Source organism: Dermacentor andersoni, chromosome 8 (genome assembly GCF_023375885.2).
Source record: "Dermacentor andersoni chromosome 8, qqDerAnde1_hic_scaffold, whole genome shotgun sequence".
Taxonomy (NCBI): domain Eukaryota; kingdom Metazoa; phylum Arthropoda; class Arachnida; order Ixodida; family Ixodidae; genus Dermacentor; species Dermacentor andersoni.
This window is the reverse complement of record NC_092821.1, coordinates 51878924-51898790: the sequence shown is the minus strand read 5'-3', so window position 1 is coordinate 51898790 and position 19867 is coordinate 51878924. Positions and strand designations below refer to the sequence as shown.

General features: G+C 45.9%; 1 protein-coding gene and 1 long non-coding RNA gene across 39 annotated transcripts in view; one reads left to right on the top strand and one right to left on the bottom strand.

The window, feature by feature from the left end:
- The window catches only part of LOC129383555 (uncharacterized), a 58002-nt gene that overhangs the window by 37339 nt on the left and 796 nt on the right, over positions 1 to 19867 (bottom strand). The window lies entirely within an intron of this gene.
- Positions 13097 to 19867, top strand: part of Mhc (myosin heavy chain) — a 43551-nt gene continuing 36780 nt past the window's right edge. For 26 of the 38 annotated variants that reach the window (XM_072289655.1, XM_050174258.3, XM_055068164.2 and 23 more), the window contains exons 1-2: positions 13097 to 13353; positions 17138 to 17278. In XM_072289655.1, the coding sequence (XP_072145756.1) occupies positions 13168 to 13353; positions 17138 to 17278 (327 nt within the window). In that variant the 5' untranslated portion in view covers positions 13097 to 13167. Of the gene's footprint in view, positions 13354 to 16657; positions 16799 to 17137; positions 17279 to 17987; positions 18129 to 19867 lie in introns of all 38 variants that reach the window. The other 12 variants (XM_050174268.3, XM_072289664.1, XM_050174261.3 and 9 more) reach the window with 2 other exon arrangements.

Genomic DNA, 19867 nt, shown 5'->3' with positions numbered 1-19867 from the left:
TCAAAAGTGTAGTCGCTAGCTATCTACCGCGTAATCCTTAGCTCTCGAACGCCTTGATCCGTGATTACCATGCTTCCCAACGCCACACGAAGCTGCTTTTGTCTGAATGCGGCCAGGAGTGGGCCACGGGATACACCACCGCGAGCGTTACGTCGCCGCAAGCGCTCCGTTTGAACGAGTGGCAACAAGCGTCAGCCTCGCCCCAGACCGCGAAAGCGCCTCCACCAGCCGCAACACTCTGGGCCGGTGCCTGGACGCTTCGCTTTTTAAAGCGTCCTGACGTCCAGCGCTGTAAAAAAAAAAAAAATGGCAGAGAGCGGAGGCAAAAGGGGGGGAGCGGCAGTAAATATTTTCGGCACGAACCTCCGAAGCGATGCCGACGCAAATGGATGCCGCGCTCGCTGAAAACGAGAGCGTCTCACGCTGCTTGCCGCGTGGGATCACCGATAAACAAGCCCTCTCTCTTTCCTTTTTCTAACTGCGCACCTGAGTCGAGTTTGAGAGACCCCAAGTCGTGGAAGGAAAGCATGCATGCAGGGACCGCTCAAGTTTAGCGTGTTCCACATTAATTTCAATACATTTACGCCGAACGTTTGTTGCTGGTGATCATCTAACATGCGTACAATTCGCGTATTGCTGGAACGTTCTCGAAAGAAAAAGTAAATGTACATCGGCTTGGTATTGCTACAATTCTTTTGGTACGATTATCGAAAATTGTAAGCCGTTATGCAGAAGCGGGAATTTTAGCTATATATGTAGAAGTGAGAACTCCACAAACACTTCCACCTTCAACAGTGTTGCAGATGGTTAGAGTGCTGACTTTGTGTTTCATGTACGATGTGACGCAATTGCGCTTCAACCACTTAAGCTGGCGCAGAAACGTAGTATTTTGCATTGTTATGTTTTTCGTTCGGATTTCATTACGAGCAGAGTTCCAACTCACTCCTACGCCGTCCACAGGTACACGACTCGGTGCAGTAGGCATCTGCACATCTGTGTATCTGCGCTGTGCAGAGGGCCGGTAAGGAACGTACAATTCCCCACAAATTAAAAAATTTTTGCACCCCAATTCGCATTTTTGTACGACTATAAAGAACTGTTTAGTGAGAGTGAAACTGTTTACGCACAATTGGTGAGGCACATGAATGGACGACTAAAACATTTACGAGTGTAGGCATGAGAACCTCCCAATATCAGCTTCTGTATAATTACATGTGCGGATGCATCGGACTTTGTAGGCGTGAGATAGGTTATGACAACCTTTTGAAACTATTCGCGCATTTCTTGACAAACTCGTTGTACCATTTTTAACCTACTAAATCAACATACATTATTGATGCAATCATCTCGCCTAGAAGTGTTCACCTTGCCAAGTTTCTTGCTGACGAAATGAATACAATTTTACCCCGACATGTATATCTCACTTCACGAACTTTCGAGCCTAAAATTACCAGTTGAAGTATTGGAAACTTAACAAGGAGCGCATGATTGGGGTTTCTGACATCCTCGAGAAGGCCTTTCGTTGTAAGCAGTTGATACCAATTAGCAAACTTTATCACTGCTATACTCTTTACTTCTTATTTTCAAACTAATATTTCATAGACTTTTGAACGAATGAACTGTTCCTGTTCTTACTTCTTGTTTGTTTGTATGTTTGTTTATTAATACTGTTAACTCCTGAAGGCCCATTACAAGAATGGAGATGCAATCAATACCTACAATACAATGAAGAATAATACGTGCAACAATAAAGACAACGATAATAATAATAATACAGGAGCTGCTTATTCCCTTATATTCGCAGTAGTAATATCCGAATACAACTACACCCGTCGCTAGCACAGCTTGGTGTTATAGACATAGGGGATCAGAACACTTCATGACCCGAAAAAATACAAGAACATGCTGCTTGTTTAGAAATGTATGGAGAAGAGGAAACGAGTGAATCAGGCAGCACATTTCATTCCTTAATTATTCTAGCAAAATAGCTGTAGTTGAAAGTGTCATTTCGTGGTAATGATGGTTCAACATGCATGCTATGTTTATGTCGGAAGCGGGACATAATTTGACGAAGTAGGACCCGTTAATTTTAAGTTTATTATGAATAATGAGGAAGAGAAATTTTAATCTGTTCACTGTTGTCGTAATTTCTAAAGCAGGATGATTTTGGTTCCGGCACAGTTGACTAGAGGAATGAGAGTAGCGATATTTTGTAAATATGAACCTAGCTGCTAGACGCTGGACTCGATCTAATTTGTAAAGATTTATTGCCGTGTGTGGGTGCCATTCAATTTTTGCATATCCTAAAATGCGTCTTATTAAGGTCTTATATGCCAAGTTTTTTTCATTTCAGGTGTAGCACAGCGTAAGTTGAGTCTGAGACTCCATAGAGCTTTGCTGGCTCTATTGCATACCATATCTATGTGTGTGTTCCATCTGAGGTCTTCGGTAAATAGTACATACATCGAGGTACTTATGTTGAGTTGACTTTGTTGGTTCAGTATCACGAATTTTGTAGCTGTCAACACGGAGGACCTTCTTATTGATATAGACACAGATTTTTCTGGGTTCGGCATCGTCTGCCATTGGTCACTCCACACCGTAGTTTTTTTGTAAACTAGTCTGCAATTCCAGTTCATCGTCTAGTGATGCCATTATATTGTTTAATACCCAATCATCCACAAATAATATTATTTCTAATAAATGTTCACTGAGCGCCACGTCAGTTTCACCAGGTGAACATGAATTGCAATCAATATACGGACGATTAAAATCGCCGAAAAGCTAAATATTGTCGCCCTATTTTAAATTGGAATCCATGAATTTACGAAGTTTAAGAATATGCTCTGTGGTCGTATATTTGGTGCCCAGTATAGGTCTTCGATAAAGACAGTACTTAACGCTGTCTTGATCCAAACGCTTTCGATATCGCTTGGCAGTGCTATAATAGTGAAGCTTGTATTTTGTTTAATCGGGATAGCGATGACTCCATCTCTTCCTGGTCGGTCTTTCCTAACTATGTTATACCCCAGGGGAGTAACTTGTACATTAGATATGCTTTTGATTAGTCATGCCTCCGTAATCACCATAAGGTCGGGTTCATGCTCTAAAATTGGTATCTCTTGTGCCTCTCCCTTATTTAACACGCTTCTTGCATTTCCATTAATTATTTTGAAATAGCGATGTTGCGTCTGTGTCAGCCAGTGACTATTCTTGGTTCACTGCCACACTTGTACCATTCGCTACTTTCCTCGTTCCAGACATAGAGAACGTTATTCACTTTAAGTTTATCAAAGATTAGATTAACTTTACTGCCTTTTTTTCTATTCCTCTGCAGCTGAGTTTCACATTTCCCTTATTTCCGCAACGCTCTTTGGAATTTCCTAACAAATACTGTAATTATTTCGCTTAAGTCTTGAGCAGTTACTCAGAATTCTTGTTTAGTCCCTGTAGTCTGCCACCCTGAAAATTATCAGGTGGGTCTGACCGGCCAACCTCCTGCCAAACCTACGCATTCTTTCGATTGAAGTAATTTGCACACCTAAAATGGCAATAACCATCCCGTCGTGAACTTTCCTCAGCAGTACCTCTTTAGTCACGTGGTTATCCTTTACCACATCTCTAATTATCAGGTTCTTCCGCCACGACCATTTGTCCAGATCATCTACTCGCTAAACCAGGCAGCCTGTTTCATCACACGATTTTGACAAGACGATTTCGAGGTTCCCAAGCCTGCTCTGAGTTTCTTCGAAGCTTGTACGTTGCTCGACGCTGGTACATTGTATCTCCATCATCTGTGCCTCAAACGAGTAATCTTTAACTCGAATCGCCGATAGTTTAGAAAGCATATTTTTCTGATTCTCTAAGATTTCGTTGCAGATTTTTTCTGTAACTGGCCCTTGGATTCTCTTCAATGTCACCCGACAGGCTCAGTAGCAGGCTCGTCGCAGAAAAACAATCAGCTATACCACGTAACAACGTTTGTGGACACGGCAGCACTACGAGAAAAGGATAATCGTTCTGAAAACTGTATTATTTGTCACTAGTTAACACGAAGGGCGGCACATTGGGCGACATTGTTGTAGCGATACTGCCGTGTCCAATTATTAAACAATACGTGTCGTATAGTGTCAGTTTATTATTTCCTTATGGGGAAAGTAATTTTGGTCAATTCGTCAACGTCTTGCTGGCTGTGCCATTCAAGAATGCCGAAAACATTCGCTACAATGCACTTTTTTACTTGAGAGAACTTCGAGCACATTTCACCTCGAGATCTTGTGAAACAATTTCAGAGTAATGCAGCTTATATACTGTAATCAGGTGCTAGTTAGGCGTATTGTGATGCTGTTTGTTTTAAAATTGATTCACTGGGTGCGCGGGATTGCGTATGCTTACGTTGATATAAGGTAGGACTGCAACAATTTATTTTATACTAAAATACCAATGGCCCATTTCACAAAACTTTTCTTTCGTAAATATTCTTTGCCAATGGCCAGCCGTTTTCGTTATTAAGATTCCTGACGTCGTAGTGGACTGGCACATCGGTTTTTACGAATAGTTGCAGCGTAAAAACGTTGTTGTGAATCATGCCCGATGTATTTAGGTACGTCAGCGACAACAGCGCTACGTGAGCACATGTGAATTATATCTTTGCTAGAACTGCTAAGTCAAACTAACAAATTGAGAGTTCGGGATCTCTACAGATTTTTTGTTCGCAGTGAGTTGGCCGTTACAAGATTCGTTTGCATGTATATAAACACATCTTGTAATAACCAGCTTATTGTGAACAAGTGATCTGTACCGATCACAAGACGTCAATTTGTGTTTTTGACGCTGGTGAGTGACCTGTTGTACTCATGATGCTATCACTTGACCGAGCAGTGTTCAGGCGAATTCTGGACTAATGAATGTTACATTCATTTTATTTAACGTGAAAGCTATTTTCTTTCTTTAGGTTTTTATCAGCTGTATGGAAACATCATCCCTAGTATAAACAAGGAGGTAGACTACTGCCACGTGCAAATAAACTCACTTCAAGTTCCTCGTGATTTAGTTTGCTTTGGTGAAAAGGAAATATTGCGTAAATACCATTTCAAATAAAATTTCTCAAGAAAACCAATTCAGTTAGTAGCCTTCTTTCCCTTTCGCAAGATATTGCATATCAGTCACTCCTACCAAATAAACTAAATAAAAGCAAGTGAAATGAAGGAAAGCCTCACTAGACTTGCCAGGATTCCCAACCGGGCGCATCGATGACTGACGTGGCACTATGCCAACACGGTCATGGCTGTTGTTTTGTTGCACAATCGCTACAAAAACAAATGAAGTGCAAGAAACTAAGTTTTCATATTCGATAAGTATTCGATCGATCCAAGTTATAAAGCGATCTTGCAACACTACAGGGAATTCAGAAGGCTCTACCCAGCACCGCATGAGAACCTTTCAGCCGTGGACTCAGCGACGTTTCGCAGGCTCCAAACGGACACATATACAAACCTCCATAAATTGCACATATACTACCCAACAGCATACAAGGACATATGCCCGTGGTGTGGGAGCACGCCGACACTCTACCACATCACATGGGAGTGCACAGCTCACACCGAAGAACAAGAAGACAATACGAGAGCGAAGTGGGAGGCATTGCTATCCAGCTCCGCCCTCGGGGATCAACTCAGGCTGGTCCGGAGGGCAGAAAGGATGGCGAGGGCCAGCGGTGCCTTGGAATAGGGGCCCGATCACTCGGCGTTACCCCGTTTCAGGGGCAACGAAGTCCTTTCTACCAATAAAGTTTTGTTGTTCTTCTTCTTCGAGCTAGCATGCACATTTAAAATAGCATATATTCCACAAAGCCAAATTATGTGTGTTCCTTCCCCTGTTCTTTAACTATCCGGAATTCTTGCGTCGTTGAACACATGCATTAATAATTTAACAAAGACAAATCGATCACAGGAAGATGGAAGCTTGAATTTATCAACAGAGTGCAAACAGGCAACTGCTCAGCCTGGAGCTAATATTTGGGCTTCAGGTTTCCTCGATGGGCTTCATCTCTCTGCTTTCTGTCCCTTCTTCCTGTTGATAACCTTTCAGTACACTTTTTTCATCTAACTTGTATATGCACTTAAACGAGAAGAAAGGGGGTTAACCGAGGGGCCCGATTTTTAAGAAGCCAACAAACACTGACACCAAGGATAACATAGGGGAAATTACATGTGCTGAATGAATGAAATAGAGAAATGATAAATTAATGGAAATTAAAGTGGATGAAAAACAACTTGCCGCAGGTGGGAACCGAACCCACAACCTTCGCATTTCGCGTGCGATGCTCTACCAATTGAGCTACCATGGCGCTGTTTCCCCATCCCCTTTCTTGGGTATTTATGTGCCCTAGTAGAATCCTGGGAGTGTTAGCCAGCGCCACCACTCACAGAGTGAGTGGTGGCGTCGCAGGTTATGAAACCTGTGACGCGAAGACCTTGACAGTATATTTGTGCACCCCAGACGTTAAAACTCGAACAAGCACGCAGTAAATTACTGCATGCTCGTTTGTTCCTTTTGTTATTCCACTAGGCGTAACTCGTACATGTTAGTGGCACTTCAATTTTTGGTAATTACATGTTCAACATGTGGCTGGCTTCCTTCATAGCGTAAATAATAAGGTGAAAGAGAGAGAGAGACAAAAGAAAGGCAGGGATGTTAAGTAGAATCCGGTCGACTTTCCTACGCTGGGAGAAAGAGGGGAAAGAAGGAAAGAGATGGGAGTGGAGCGACGTGAACTAACAGCACTACAGAGTCGAAGGCGCTCGTACAAGCTAGACGTTTTCGGAAAGCACAAAGGTGCCTTTAATGCCTTCTGAGGCGATGATCGGTGGAGACGGTGTTCTAGTATTGCCTATTCACTCAGAAGACGATCATCTAGCTTCCTGAATGCATTGGTCATAGATTTTCTTCGTGCTTCGAACTGAGGGCATGACACAATAGGTGGTCAACATTCTTTTCGCAACCGCAGATATGACATGCAAGACAATAAGGTGAAAATTAAGGTCACGCAATACACACTGGAGCGCATCGTCAGCTGTCATCGAAATACTAGATGACACTAGATGCAGAAAACCCGAAGTCGGATCCCAGAAGTGCCCATGAATTCAGGTCACGGAAAGGAGTACAACATGCAGTCGACAATTTCCAGCTATATTACTCGCTTACACAAATCTGTCTTGTGATTTGCGCTGATTGAATATAGGCGTACTCACCTTAGGTTCTTGCGTGTCTTGTGATCTGTTTACCGATTTGTCTTTTCTACATTACATTCAAGTGACGTGGCCTTGTCACCTAGTGGATTTCATGATATTTCGGTAGTGAAGTGTTTTTTAGTGGCTCCTGCGCTACATTATTCATTGTTTAACTTATGCGTTCTTCTTACCTCTCTTTAGTTCAGTGTCGTGTTGTAATTCATATATTGCATATATTTGTTCTTTGTAAAAAGCAGTTGTCAGCGGCACCTAAAGGCGCTGGAATCTCCTAAATATGCTGTATTATAAGAAATGAGGGGAAACTAGCGCCACAATGTTTGTAGATAACAATCGCATCAAACTAACACACAGTGATGCCAATAACGCATAGAGAAAATGAAATTTTCTTATGCTTGCTTCTGGCTATATTCGAACGCAACCCTTTTCCCATATGCTTTTTGTTAATCCTTTGGTCATAGGATGGTCGATATGCTCCTGTGCCCGGTCGTTAGCTGATAGTTGTGCTTGCACACTTAGGTAAGTGCAATATAGAAAAAAGTAAGCAATATAGAGCTAACGTATACGGATCAGGTAACGCGCGATAAATGTTTTTCAGCCTGCGAATATAACTTGAAATTGATAACTGCAATGTTAACATGGCATTGTGGCTATTTAGAGCGCGTTCGTTTGGCCTGTTTGGTACATCCTGTTAAATCGCAGCTTTAAACAGCTCTACACGGGGCAAAGCAAAGAACCACACTACAGAGCGCTGTCTGTAGTTCTGACGTTTCCAGTCAATTCACCTATTTCAGTTTGCGCCCCTGAATTACAAACATGTACAGATTTCTTGGCGAGCCTGTGGTTTGCATATTTCTTTCTCGCGGAGGCACATGAGTGGTGTTTATTTCAGCTTGTAAAGCTTGTGACATTCAGACGGTCATCATAGTGTTTGGTAAACAGGGTGCTGACAAGCCGCCAGCAGCTACCGCTTTCACGTTATACAAAATACCGAGTGATCGCACAAAACCACCCAGTATTTGTATCCACGGCTTCCTTTAGTACCTATCTTCCAACTTTCAAATGTGCCGAAATGTGCAAAAAATAATTCAGTGTCGCTCTTCGCACGAATTTACGAACTACCGCCACTAGCTAGAGGACGTCACGGCACTCACCCACCCTGATACATAACAGAAGAGTCAGGGAAAGTGATTGGTGCCATAAGTCGACACACCAAGCTTTTTACGCTAGCAGGTGCAAATGAGTGCTCTCGTTAAATGCCAAACATCGTGAAGTTCATGGCACCGACCGCTCAAATTTTGTTACAGTTTATGCAATAATAAACAATGATTACGTTGAATAGGTGACGTAACTGCTGAAACGAAACGAGAAATACGCTTTCGCTGATGGCTATTCGAAGGAAACAAAGAAGAGAAAAAAGGTACAGGAAGAGTAGAGGAATAGGCACAGCTTCTGGAGAACAGTTGCCGGTTACATAAGCGGCGCCGCAACGTCGTCGCCGAAAAGTTCGTGCCAAAGGGTGCCCGGAGAGGGCCAACTGTGCCATGGCGCTTGGGTTGGCGCGGGGCGTTGACCCTGTCTTTGCGGTGCAAGTGCACGTGGTTCATTACGGACCACCAGCAAAATGGTATAGCCAGACGCCCTTACGACGCATCGAAAAGTATCAGCCCCACACAGGGCGTGACATTGGCCGGTTTCGCTGATGATTGTATGCCGTTGTGCCGAAGACATCGATCGACTTGATTATCTTTTCAGTGGCTAAATTTGCATGGTACCTCTAAATGACTTGTTCATAGCACAAGCGCTGCTATTCTTCTGCGCTGAAGTTTGGCACTTCCTGTCAAAAATGTATTCTTCATGCTGTGGAGCAGTTGTAGGGTATGCCTGTCAAAATTTGCGAATATACCTCTCGCGAAGCTGTAGCTGCCTATAACAAGACTTCCTAAATACTTTTCGAACCACTTTCTCTCTCTCGTCAGTGCGCTAATTCTTTCATTATTTTACAATTTCCACGACTACGTTCCTGAGAGGAATCGTTGATGCACTGGAGATTGGCTCCGCTGGAAGGAGGCTGATACTTTTGGTTTGCGGGCTCCGGCACCGGTCAGTGTCCAGTCGTGGATTCCCATCCTGTCCAGGAGTTTCGGCCGCCGGGTTGACAGCCTAGCGGCCTTGCCCTGCCGCCGCTGCCGGTGCCGCCGCCGCCGCTACCAGCTATTTTGGCGAAGCGCCTGCGAGTCCCTGGTCCAAAAATGGAGGCTCCGTGCCCGCGGCGCGCCGGGCTTTGTATGGGGAGGGGGGTGCCGAGGGGGAAATCGCGGCGTCCAATGGCGCGCCCCTCTCTGGTTTCGGGGGCCGGCGCGTGCGATGGGCTCGCTTAAAAGCGGCCCGCCGTCCGGAACGGCCCCCACAGCTGAGCTTTTCCAACGTAAGTGCCCCTGTGCCTCACGACACTGCGTGCATCTGGATACGACGACGCCGCGGGCTGCGCTCTCGCGATTCGGGATTTTTGCCACCCCCCCTCACGGGCCAGGTAAGGCCTCGCCTCCTCCGGTGTCCGCAGGCTCGACGTCCGGCACCGCCGTCCACCTCGATACGGATTACGCTGTAGTGCAAGATAGAGCTGCTTCTTGAGGAGATCGTCTGCCTTGTATCGTACGTAAGCCATCGGCGCATAATCGAAATCGTAGCCATTAGATGTCGCCTAGGCCTGGCAGCGCTAGCAGCATGCTGTGCCCGGAAGTAGGCCGTGCTACGAGGAACTGTTGGTGCTAACATTCGAGCTGGACAGGGCATTTAGCCTGCATCGCTTTCTTCGCTCTGGTTTTTAACTTTTATGGCCGCACTGCTACTACAGCGCCCTCGGAGAGGTGACTTTCAAGCGACCTTCGATACTGCTCTTAAGAACTCTTTCGCAAGAGGCAGGTTTGTTGCCCAAAGGCATCTGATCCTTGCTTAAATGAAAAATAACGCCTTTACTTTTTTCAGCGCGCGAATAGAACCTATAAACAAAAGAATTCTTTAAGGACCCGCAAGTTCTTCCTCGTCTAGCGGGAGTACAACTTCGTAATAATGTAGGTAACGTCGCAGCCTGCGCGCAAACACAGCATACTGTCGACAGGGGAAGGATATAAAAGGCGCAATAATTTTCAGGTTAATATTCCTCTCCTTAACGGGTGGGGCCTACAACGCAGCGGTAGCAGCAAATTGACACACAAGTTTCATACTATTCATGGGGAATTCAGTGCACCTTCTCTGTCATTGTTTGCTTACGAAGGTTAAAGTCGAGATCTATATCCAGCCCTAGAAGTGGGTCGCTCTTGTTATCAACATACTAGCGATGTTTTTGGGTCAGCATAATGTGAAATACCATGTCAAATTATTTTGGGGCAGCAGGAGGCGACACGGTAAAAAAGAAAGAGGAATATCGCTAGAAAATTCAAGACTTAGAGGGCTCTACCACAGGCTGGTAAAGATGTCCTGTGTCCAAAATGTTTTCAGAGAAGTTCTTGAGCATTTCTGCAGCTTTAGTATTCAAAGAAGATGGCTTTACATAGAGGAGGATGCAGTTTGATGCTATCGCTCGCTAAGTGTCGGCATGTGATCGGAACAGCAAAGACTCGTCTTATAATCTAGATTTTCTGTTACGAGGTGAGGTGCACCAGTGTAATGCAGAAAGATTTGTCTCATATTGATCCAGCTGTAATTTATTTTCCAGTTTATTATTAAATGCTAAAGCGATTGGCGACTCTAAAACGAGCAAAACCATAAAGTCCCTTTTGTAGAACATATCACATTCATGTCCACTCTTCAAGCTGAAGTATCGCATTTGGGTTGATTTCTTTAAGTTCGTCGGTAGCCATGTTGAACCAAAGGGCTAAATCGTCGATCAGCTTTAGCTCGCCGAAATTTATTGCCTGTTTGTAGTCCACAATCTGTCGCCAGGATAACATGTAATGTCAGCAAGCCTAGCAAAGATGCGTTATATCGGTAGATGCGTATTTATCTAAGTAGTCCTTTCAAGGTAGCTTTCGTGAACCGGCCCTAAGTGCCAGCCTAACCTCAAACCATGATGGAAATTGCTTAGCACGGCTCATTGCTCTATTATGCAATCTGCTTAATCCAGTATTGCTAAAGTACACTTACCTTCACAGCATACCAATTTCAAAGCCGTATTTTTTCGCACAGAAAAGGTGGTTCTAGTATGCCGCTTTCTACAGATCCTGACGGCTTCCACGCAATCGCAGCCGTCAGCTTTAGCATGGTTACCACATATTTCGCGTGGAAAACTCGTGAACTTGCAATTGTAACACGGAAATGCAGCAGCAGATCTATGTTCTCGATTTTGAAGCACTATCACATTACTTGTGTTGATATTTAGGACAGAGCCTGCGGTGCCGTGAATTGCGAGGGGGCGTGGCAGCCTTGAATCTCCGAGATCGAGCCTTCGGCGTACCATTTCATTTCCTTTTACTCTGTTTTCATCCTTGTGCTTTGTTTGTACCCGAATGGTTACTAATAGTGTTCTGAAATTGTTGCATTGCGCTATTCTTTCAGCATAGTATTTCGTAGCACAGAAAAACTGGCAATATAGCCATAAGCAAATCGACAGCGAGGCAGTTTTTCAGTGTTTTCGAGGACGATTGTTTACAAATTACGGCGTAGAAATTCCCAGTGCATTTGTACTCTCGGCGTGGGCGCGGGAGTACGAACGCGTGGCCTACACATGAGGTCGGATTGGCATCACTAGGGTAGAATATTTCAAGCGGGGCCTGTGCCCTGAACAGATTTTAGGTGCGATGCTCTGTCAAACGACAAGATCTGCGGTGCTTCTTATAGATACTAAGCCAAAAATTTCGCACTACATGGATAATAAGGTGTGAACTTCAGAATGAGTCCTGAAGCGATGCCTAGCGTTTGAAAACAAAGTATACTTGTGCTGAGGTGCACCGGACAACGCTGCAAAACAAAAGCAGCTGATCGACCAAACTACCCGTGCGCCGTGGAGTAGAGGTCCAGACGTACTTATTCGAGAGCAGCTTTTTCAGCGCTCGGCCTCCCTCTCTCCCTATTCACCGATAACGAATGTGGCCGTAGTCAGTAACATCAGAAGGGAATACGTTTGGGCAGGTTGGTTACTCACCGTAATGCAAGAAACATAGCACAGTATGGACAAAGGACAAGTGTGGACAGGACACCTGTCTCGAGTTGTTCTTTGTCCCTACTGCGCAACGTTTTCTGTATTACGGTCAGTAACATGCAGTGCCACCAGTGATTCGTAAAAAAAAAAAAAAAAAAACGTCAATGGTGCATTTAAGGGTACGCAATTACATTTTCTACAATGCTAAAGTCGCTCAAGCCCATAGCAGACTGTGGTCTGAATAACCTCTTGTACTGCAGCGGTAATCATCCAAAACTTTCGGTCTATAGCACTGCCGTACCAATAACTTTATCTGTGATTAATCCTGGCGCGAAGCGTAGTCCTTCCTCCTAACCCGATCGAAAGTGTGTCGATTGACATACCTTTATCAAAAGCGCACCAGGAAAGAAATTAACGTTTCGAAGCTATAATCCTTATCAACAAAGTGTATTGCGGGTTCCACCTACAGCTGAACTCGGTTCAGCCGCTCACTCCTCAACACCTCAAGTGAAATATTGCCTTTTCGACAGGCAGCACAACTCACTTAATATCATCGCAAGAAAACGTTGCAGTAGCCCTCAATTTTCTGTATTATATACTGCAAGTTTTGAAAACTGCCGGCTCAAACCGAGCACGGAGCTTCGGTTTGTCAGCAATGGGCGACGTTCTGATAAAAATGTTGACGTGCTTGCTTGCGTGCGCACAGGCAGGAAGGCTTGCTGAAGCGGCACACGCCGGCCGACTCCTCTCCGAAAGAAGCCCCCCACGAAAGAAGCGATGGCCGAGGACCCCGATCCCACTGAGTTCCTGTACGTCTCCCTCGAGACCAAGCGCAAGGACCAGACAAAGCCCTACGATGGCAAGAAGATGGTCTGGGTGCCCGACGAGAAGGAGGGCTTCGTCCTGGGCAACATCGTCTCCACCAAGGGCGACATGGTCACCGTCGACTGCCCCGGCGGAGAGGTAGGCGCCGATCACCACGCCCACATTTTACTTTCCCGGCTCAGATGGCGGCATACTGTTGACAAAGACTCGTGGCGAGACGCGTGGTACTAGCGTGTGTTCTAGTTATTATCACAGGGTGTAAGCCCAAACAAAATGTTTCGAGCCTAGTCTGTCTGACAGCTGTGTCCGGAAGAAGGAGAACAACACCTGCCTGAAAGGTCACGGGTCAGAAAAGACGTAGGAAATCCAGATGGAGGAACTCGACAAGAGATCGGAAAACATAAAAAGAAAACAGGGGATTCGTTTGTTCTGGGGCACAAGTGCAATGTACTCAACAACAACCATACTCAGTTCACACCTATAATTAAAAAAGAAAGGAACTCTGAGTAACACACCTGTTTAGTCGTCGGCAAACTCAACACATAATGAAAGAGAGCATGCCGTGCGAGAACCTTAGTGAATAGGATAACAATCATGTAGCCATAGAGATGTTTTGAATACGTCCCACGAAAACTTGCACTCTAGATTTCGTGAAAAATCCACACGTGTGTAGTCGAAAAGTAAAGGCCACTCTAACCACCCTGCGGAATCAAGGCTTCTGTTATTTTGAACGGAGAGAATATCGGAATCTAAAGTTCCCATATATCACGAAGGTGAAAATGAACGCCTTGAGGAGACAAATCGTGTATATATACATAATCAGAAGACAGTCAGGTTTTCCACAACTGGACGTATCACTATAAATATAGGGACAAGAAGGAGTGCAAAAGAAGATACCACTGTTCGAAAAGAGGATACATACATTAACAGATTTAAATGAGTACATACAGAGCTATAGTGCATATAGGCTCCACAGGCTGCGCAAGTACACATGGCGATATAGAGCACACGTCATTCTTTAGGTTAATATACGCACTCACAAGTAAATCAAACTGTGTCTGCAGGGAACACAGGCGATATACTTCTTGTAACGTTTAGAACGAAACACAATTCTTTGTAAACATGTATCCTATCGTTACAGATAATTTAAATTAAAGAAAGAAAAGTTTCGAGACATTTTCGAGTGCTCGGCGAAAATCTAAACGTTATTTAATCTTGCATGTCGAATACTTTTGTAATATCCAACAATTTGTCGTTTCAAGTGCCTTGGTTGTGTTTTGTTTCTGTTATTCTATGTGCATTGAATGTACTTTTGTCTTTGCGGGGAATTTTTTTCGGGCACTGGACAACGTCAGCTAAGGGCGGCCACACGAAACAATGTATGTAAATATGGCGCATAAATACTGAACGCTACGACATTGTAATACACTGCAACAGGAGGTCTCCAACATTTCTATACACGTCACCGTTATTATTTCTTAAATCTCAAAGCGCACCGCGAGAACCGAAGAAACTCTGCACATATTATGTCTTCATTCTTCTACCTTTCGCAGAAGCGCATCGTTACTTTACCCGCTAAAGCTATGGACAGAAAAGCTTTTGGCCCTGAAGTAAGCGAAACGTCTGCGTTGAGGCAGCAAAAAATTTCTAACGGAAGGTGTCCGTAGTTTCTCGGAAGAGACAACGATAGCGCAATGTTAGCTGTGTATGTGCAGGTAAATACATGTGATATATTACGAGATTGCTTCGTTACCTCCTTCACGAAGAAATCAAACAGTTTTTATGCGGGGGTTATTGCCTCCAATTAAAGCGGAGCTATCAAATGGTATTCTTGGCAAAATCGTAAGGCCGTCTTGTGCTCCGATAGCCAGCGCCAATTCTTGCCCGCATTAGTCACACGCCTCGTCCGTGGTCGCGCCACCACACGGCGGCCGTAGAGAGAGTATGAGCCCAAGTGGCCGGCTCGGATGCGGCTTTAAATGGGCCTGCCGGAACCCTAGCCCGGCGAGCCCCGTGACGTCATCGGGCCGCGGGGCGCCCTATTTCGGGGCGGCGCGGGGACCCGGCAAGGAGCGCGCGTATTTCGGGCTCCGGTCGGCCCATTCCACGGCTGCACGCCCGCCAGCCAGCCACGCACGGGGTGGTGGGCGCGTGCGAGCCGCTCGCTCTACGCCTGCACTGCCGTCCCAGTGCGAGGGAAAGCAGCAGGGAAAGAAAAAGAAAGCGAGTATCTTGGCTTGCATTTGCGCACCGAGAGTTTGGCTCGGCTCGCTGCTGCTCTACCTGCATTCTAGCCAGCCCAAACGAGGCACCGGAAGAAAGAGTGCCATGCGGAGGCTGGTCACGTCAGCACATACGGATATTGCGAGCTAAGAAAAATAAGAAACAGGGAGGAATAAAAACAAACGATATGATTGCGAGGTACGGAAGCAGCGCCAGAGGTAGTCGCTGTACAGTTAGGCGCATTCAGGAAAGGGAGGCAGTATATTAGCTTTAAATAAACAGTGACAGTTGACGCCAGGACACCGCGCTCATTAATCTGGCATCTCAAGGGCTTCCCTTCTGGACGACATAACGTTAACATTTACAGTTTTCCCGTGTCAAAAACTTGCTTCTCCGGCAGTAAGAAACATGTGCCGAGCCGTATGGTGGGCTCTGGCCGAGAGCCTATTAGTTCAGGTAACCACGTGATTAGAACGTCCGCAAGGCTGAAGGCACAGACATAATCACGGTAAGCAGCTAAAAAATCCAGGCCCACTTCATCACCGCTGACGTATTTAGGTTTTGCACTTGGAACGAAATCAATCATAATGTATCGAAAACTTATGCCCGCCACAGGCTTTATGTAACAACCATTGTGTCTCTAAGAAAGATGCCTTGCAGGATTACAATGCTGCGTTCTCACACAGCGCTTTGTTTTGCACAAGTCTTAAATGCTGACAACAGACCACAGAACCCACCTACAAAACTAGGAAGGACTGCACTACTGGTAGCACGTCACACCAAAATCAAAGAAAAATATTGCTGCATTTGTGTTTCCCTGGCATAACGATATCGGCATCCGGGGTGAAATACTTGCTTATAAAAATAATGCCGGAAATGAAACACTTATAACCGACCTCGAGCGTTTCCACAACTCGGAAACACAGACCTTGACAACGGCTTGCCGGCTTGGGGATAGTTTTTTGTCCATTGCCGGTCTTCACTCTGCTATATTTAAATACAATTTACGTGCACAGCTCGACGACTGCTAGTCACATGTGCTTTCTTTCCCTGGTTCGTGGGGGCTTGAAGTATTGGCGCCATATAGCCCACAATTTCCCACGTAAACAAATGTTTCAACACAATGCTCCTGCTGCGGATCTCTTAGATGCTCTTGTTCTCACACAATCTGTCACTCACACATGTTGACCCGGGCGAGCCGCGTTTTCCCCTCCCGCAGCGCACCATGAAGAAAGAGCTACTGCAGCAGGTGAACCCTCCAAAGTTCGAGAAGTGCGAGGACATGGCTTCTCTCACCTACCTCAACGACGCTTCAGTGTTGCACAACCTCAAAGAGCGATACAACATTCACCTCATCTACGTAAGTGCGGGGCCAGCCGCACCGCACCGCATTGCGTTTCTCGAGCTAGCGTTCTCAACGCCGCTACACTAACCGTGTGCGTCAGGGTGCCTGTCATCTTCGCAGCACGTGCGTCGACACACCACCAATGTTGCCAACATTGGCAGCCACTGCTCGCGGCCGCTGCTCATACACTACTACGGAAGCGATACACGAATGGTCACTTCCGTATACGGCAGTCACTCAGCTGAGTTGAGCTTTACCACTCAGTACGGCTTTCCTTTCTTTTGTTTTGGAGTTGTGTGTTTTATGTTTATTTCGTGCCCGCGTAAATAAACGCATGCCTGTCCGCTCTTATAGCGCTCCGTCAAGAAGGACCTGCTGCAGCAGGTGAACCCGCCAAAGTATGAGAAGTGCGAGGACATGTCGTCGCTCACCTACCTCAACGATGCCTCGGTGTTGCACAACCTCAAAGAGCGATACTACTGTAATCTCATCTACGTAAGTGCGGAAAAACCCCCCGCACAGAACCGCCCGAACCCATGTGTACCACCTCGCACCGCACCACCCCCGAAGTGTAGACCTCACGCCCCCTGATTGTAGCCCGACGCCCCTGAAACTGTGCCCTCCCCCATGCACCCGATAGCGCGATCCTTCATTCCATACGCAATGTCACTTCCAAGCCCTCGCTCCGCCCACCCAGCGTAGATCCCATGCCCCAAATTGGAAACCCGGCCCCCGACCCCATGCATCCGGTAGTATGATTCCCCATGCCTTCAAAACCGCAATTCCCAATCCCTAAAAGTCCAATCTCCGCGTCCTCAAAAGTACCAAATCCCCGACCCGGAAATGAAAACCCCATGCCCCACCGGAAGTGCAAGCCCCACACACCCGTAGTGAACTACCCTTCCCCACCAATGTAGTTGGTAGAAAGCCCGCAGCCTGAAAACCACTGTGCTCCGCCGCCGTTGCTGATCAAACTAACCTCGCGTGATCTTCGTCGCAGAGCGCCGCACACCGTCAACGAAGACAGCGTGCTTCGCCGACGGAATTTTGCAACGGCCTTTTCCTGCTGCAGCGGTATTTGAGTTACCGCACTGTAACTACTGCGGCTGCTTCAGATATGGCCTTTGGCGCTTACCATGGCTTCTTTCTTTTTTCTCTCTCTCTCTTTCCTCACCACGCTGACACGCTTGCACGCACCGCATAGCGCTCCGTCAAGAAGGACCTTCTTCAGCAGGTGAACCCACCAAAGTATGAGAAGTGCGATGACATGTCCAACATGACGTACCTCAACGATGCCTCGGTGCTGCACAACCTCAAAGAGCGCTACTACGCTAATCTCATCTACGTGAGTACACAAGCGCTCCCACCGTGCAGCACACGCGACACGGGAAAAAAAACTTTCATCCACCCGAATGAATCCACTCTATGGCCACAGAACCCGCACGCATACCGGCACCAAAACCACCTCCTCTCCAAACCGGCCACCCATAGCACTGGCTAGCGTCGAAGTCGAGTCGAACGCACTAGGAACAGAACCGCTCGTAAAGCCGAGACGATACCCAAAGCTCAGCAGTTGTTATCTAGTGTATTCCAGTAGGCGCAATGTGCAATCTCCATTAAGCCTGAAGTACGATGTATGGAAAAACTCGGCACAGGCAGCGGCTCAAGATCACGAGTTATTTCTTGTTAAAAATATTCATATACGATCTCTTAGTGTCGATTCATTCACTTATTGATAACCCAGAGCCAATAGTCATGGTTAAGCCTCCTGAACAGGGGCCTAAACAGTATATTTATTCATGTTCTTATATATGACTATATCCAATGCCCCTACGAAACTGTGGGTTTAATTGGGTAGGATTAGGTATTTTCTCACTGCTGAATTCTCATCGCGCCCTCAGCTGTAATGTTAAATGCTTATACTTGGAATGGTAGCGTAATTTCAGCTTTCATTACGGTTCACTGCGCTCTCGGTTAGTCTGTTTTAAAGGTTTTGTCCTGAGCCATTGCATAGGTAGTCGCCCGAAAACAACTGAGTCAAAGCAGTGTTGCAATAAGTTTATATCTACAAGGCAAAATCACTGTTGCAAATGCAGAGTATGTTTATTGATATTATTATTTATTAGCAACTGATAATTACTAAACCGTTCTTGGCGCTCAACATTTCACATACAAAGCAGACTCTTCACTTCGTGACGCTTCCATGTTGACAAAAACAGCAGTTCTCGACGCCTTTGTTGCATAACCTTTGATGAAAATCGCGAGACAACGCGCACTAAGGCGGATGCTTGATTTCGACGCCCAGTCACGATCCATCCCGTGGTTCATGCACTCCACGCATCACACCGACCCCAGACACCAACCCTTCTTCTTTCTGCCCAAACATAGTAGCATGAAATTCACAAATTGGCTGCGGGGCCCTGCTTCATTTCAAGCGATTCTTTCGACACGCTTTCGAATTCGAGTGCAAATTCCCTTGCACTGAGTTGTACGCAAAACGAACCTTTTGTAAAGCCAATTCCAGCCGGGCCCCACCTACAGCTAGGCCACCACCTGTGCTTGTTCCACGACACCCTTTCTTGTAGCTAAAAAAAAAAACACTGCACGAGAACCCTCACTTGAATGTTCTTTATTGCACCGAAAAAAGAAATCACCGCCAAGTGCCTCCCTCTGAAGGAACAAAATGCACCCGTAGACTCCACCACGCCTCTGATCCGGGACTGTAGAAATCCGTTACAGCGGAAACCTTGCAACAAAACAGCCACCGAGATCCACCCTCCACTGAATGGTAGGCCTCGACGGACTGCGAAAGGTGGCATGGCTCACCCTGCAGCTTGCACGTACCCATGCACGACATGCATGATAGCATGGACCTTTCCGTTATCCCTTTTCGCAGTCTTTATATTTAGTGTGACATTTGTCTTTGTTTGGTGTGTTTATTCACTTTGTTCAGCAGACGCCTCGGCATGGAATATACCGTTTACTACAATCACTGCTTTTCCTCTTGATATATATATATATATATATATATATATATGTGCGGTAAATGATCCTGTGGCGAGGCGTAATGCTGTAATGACAAGA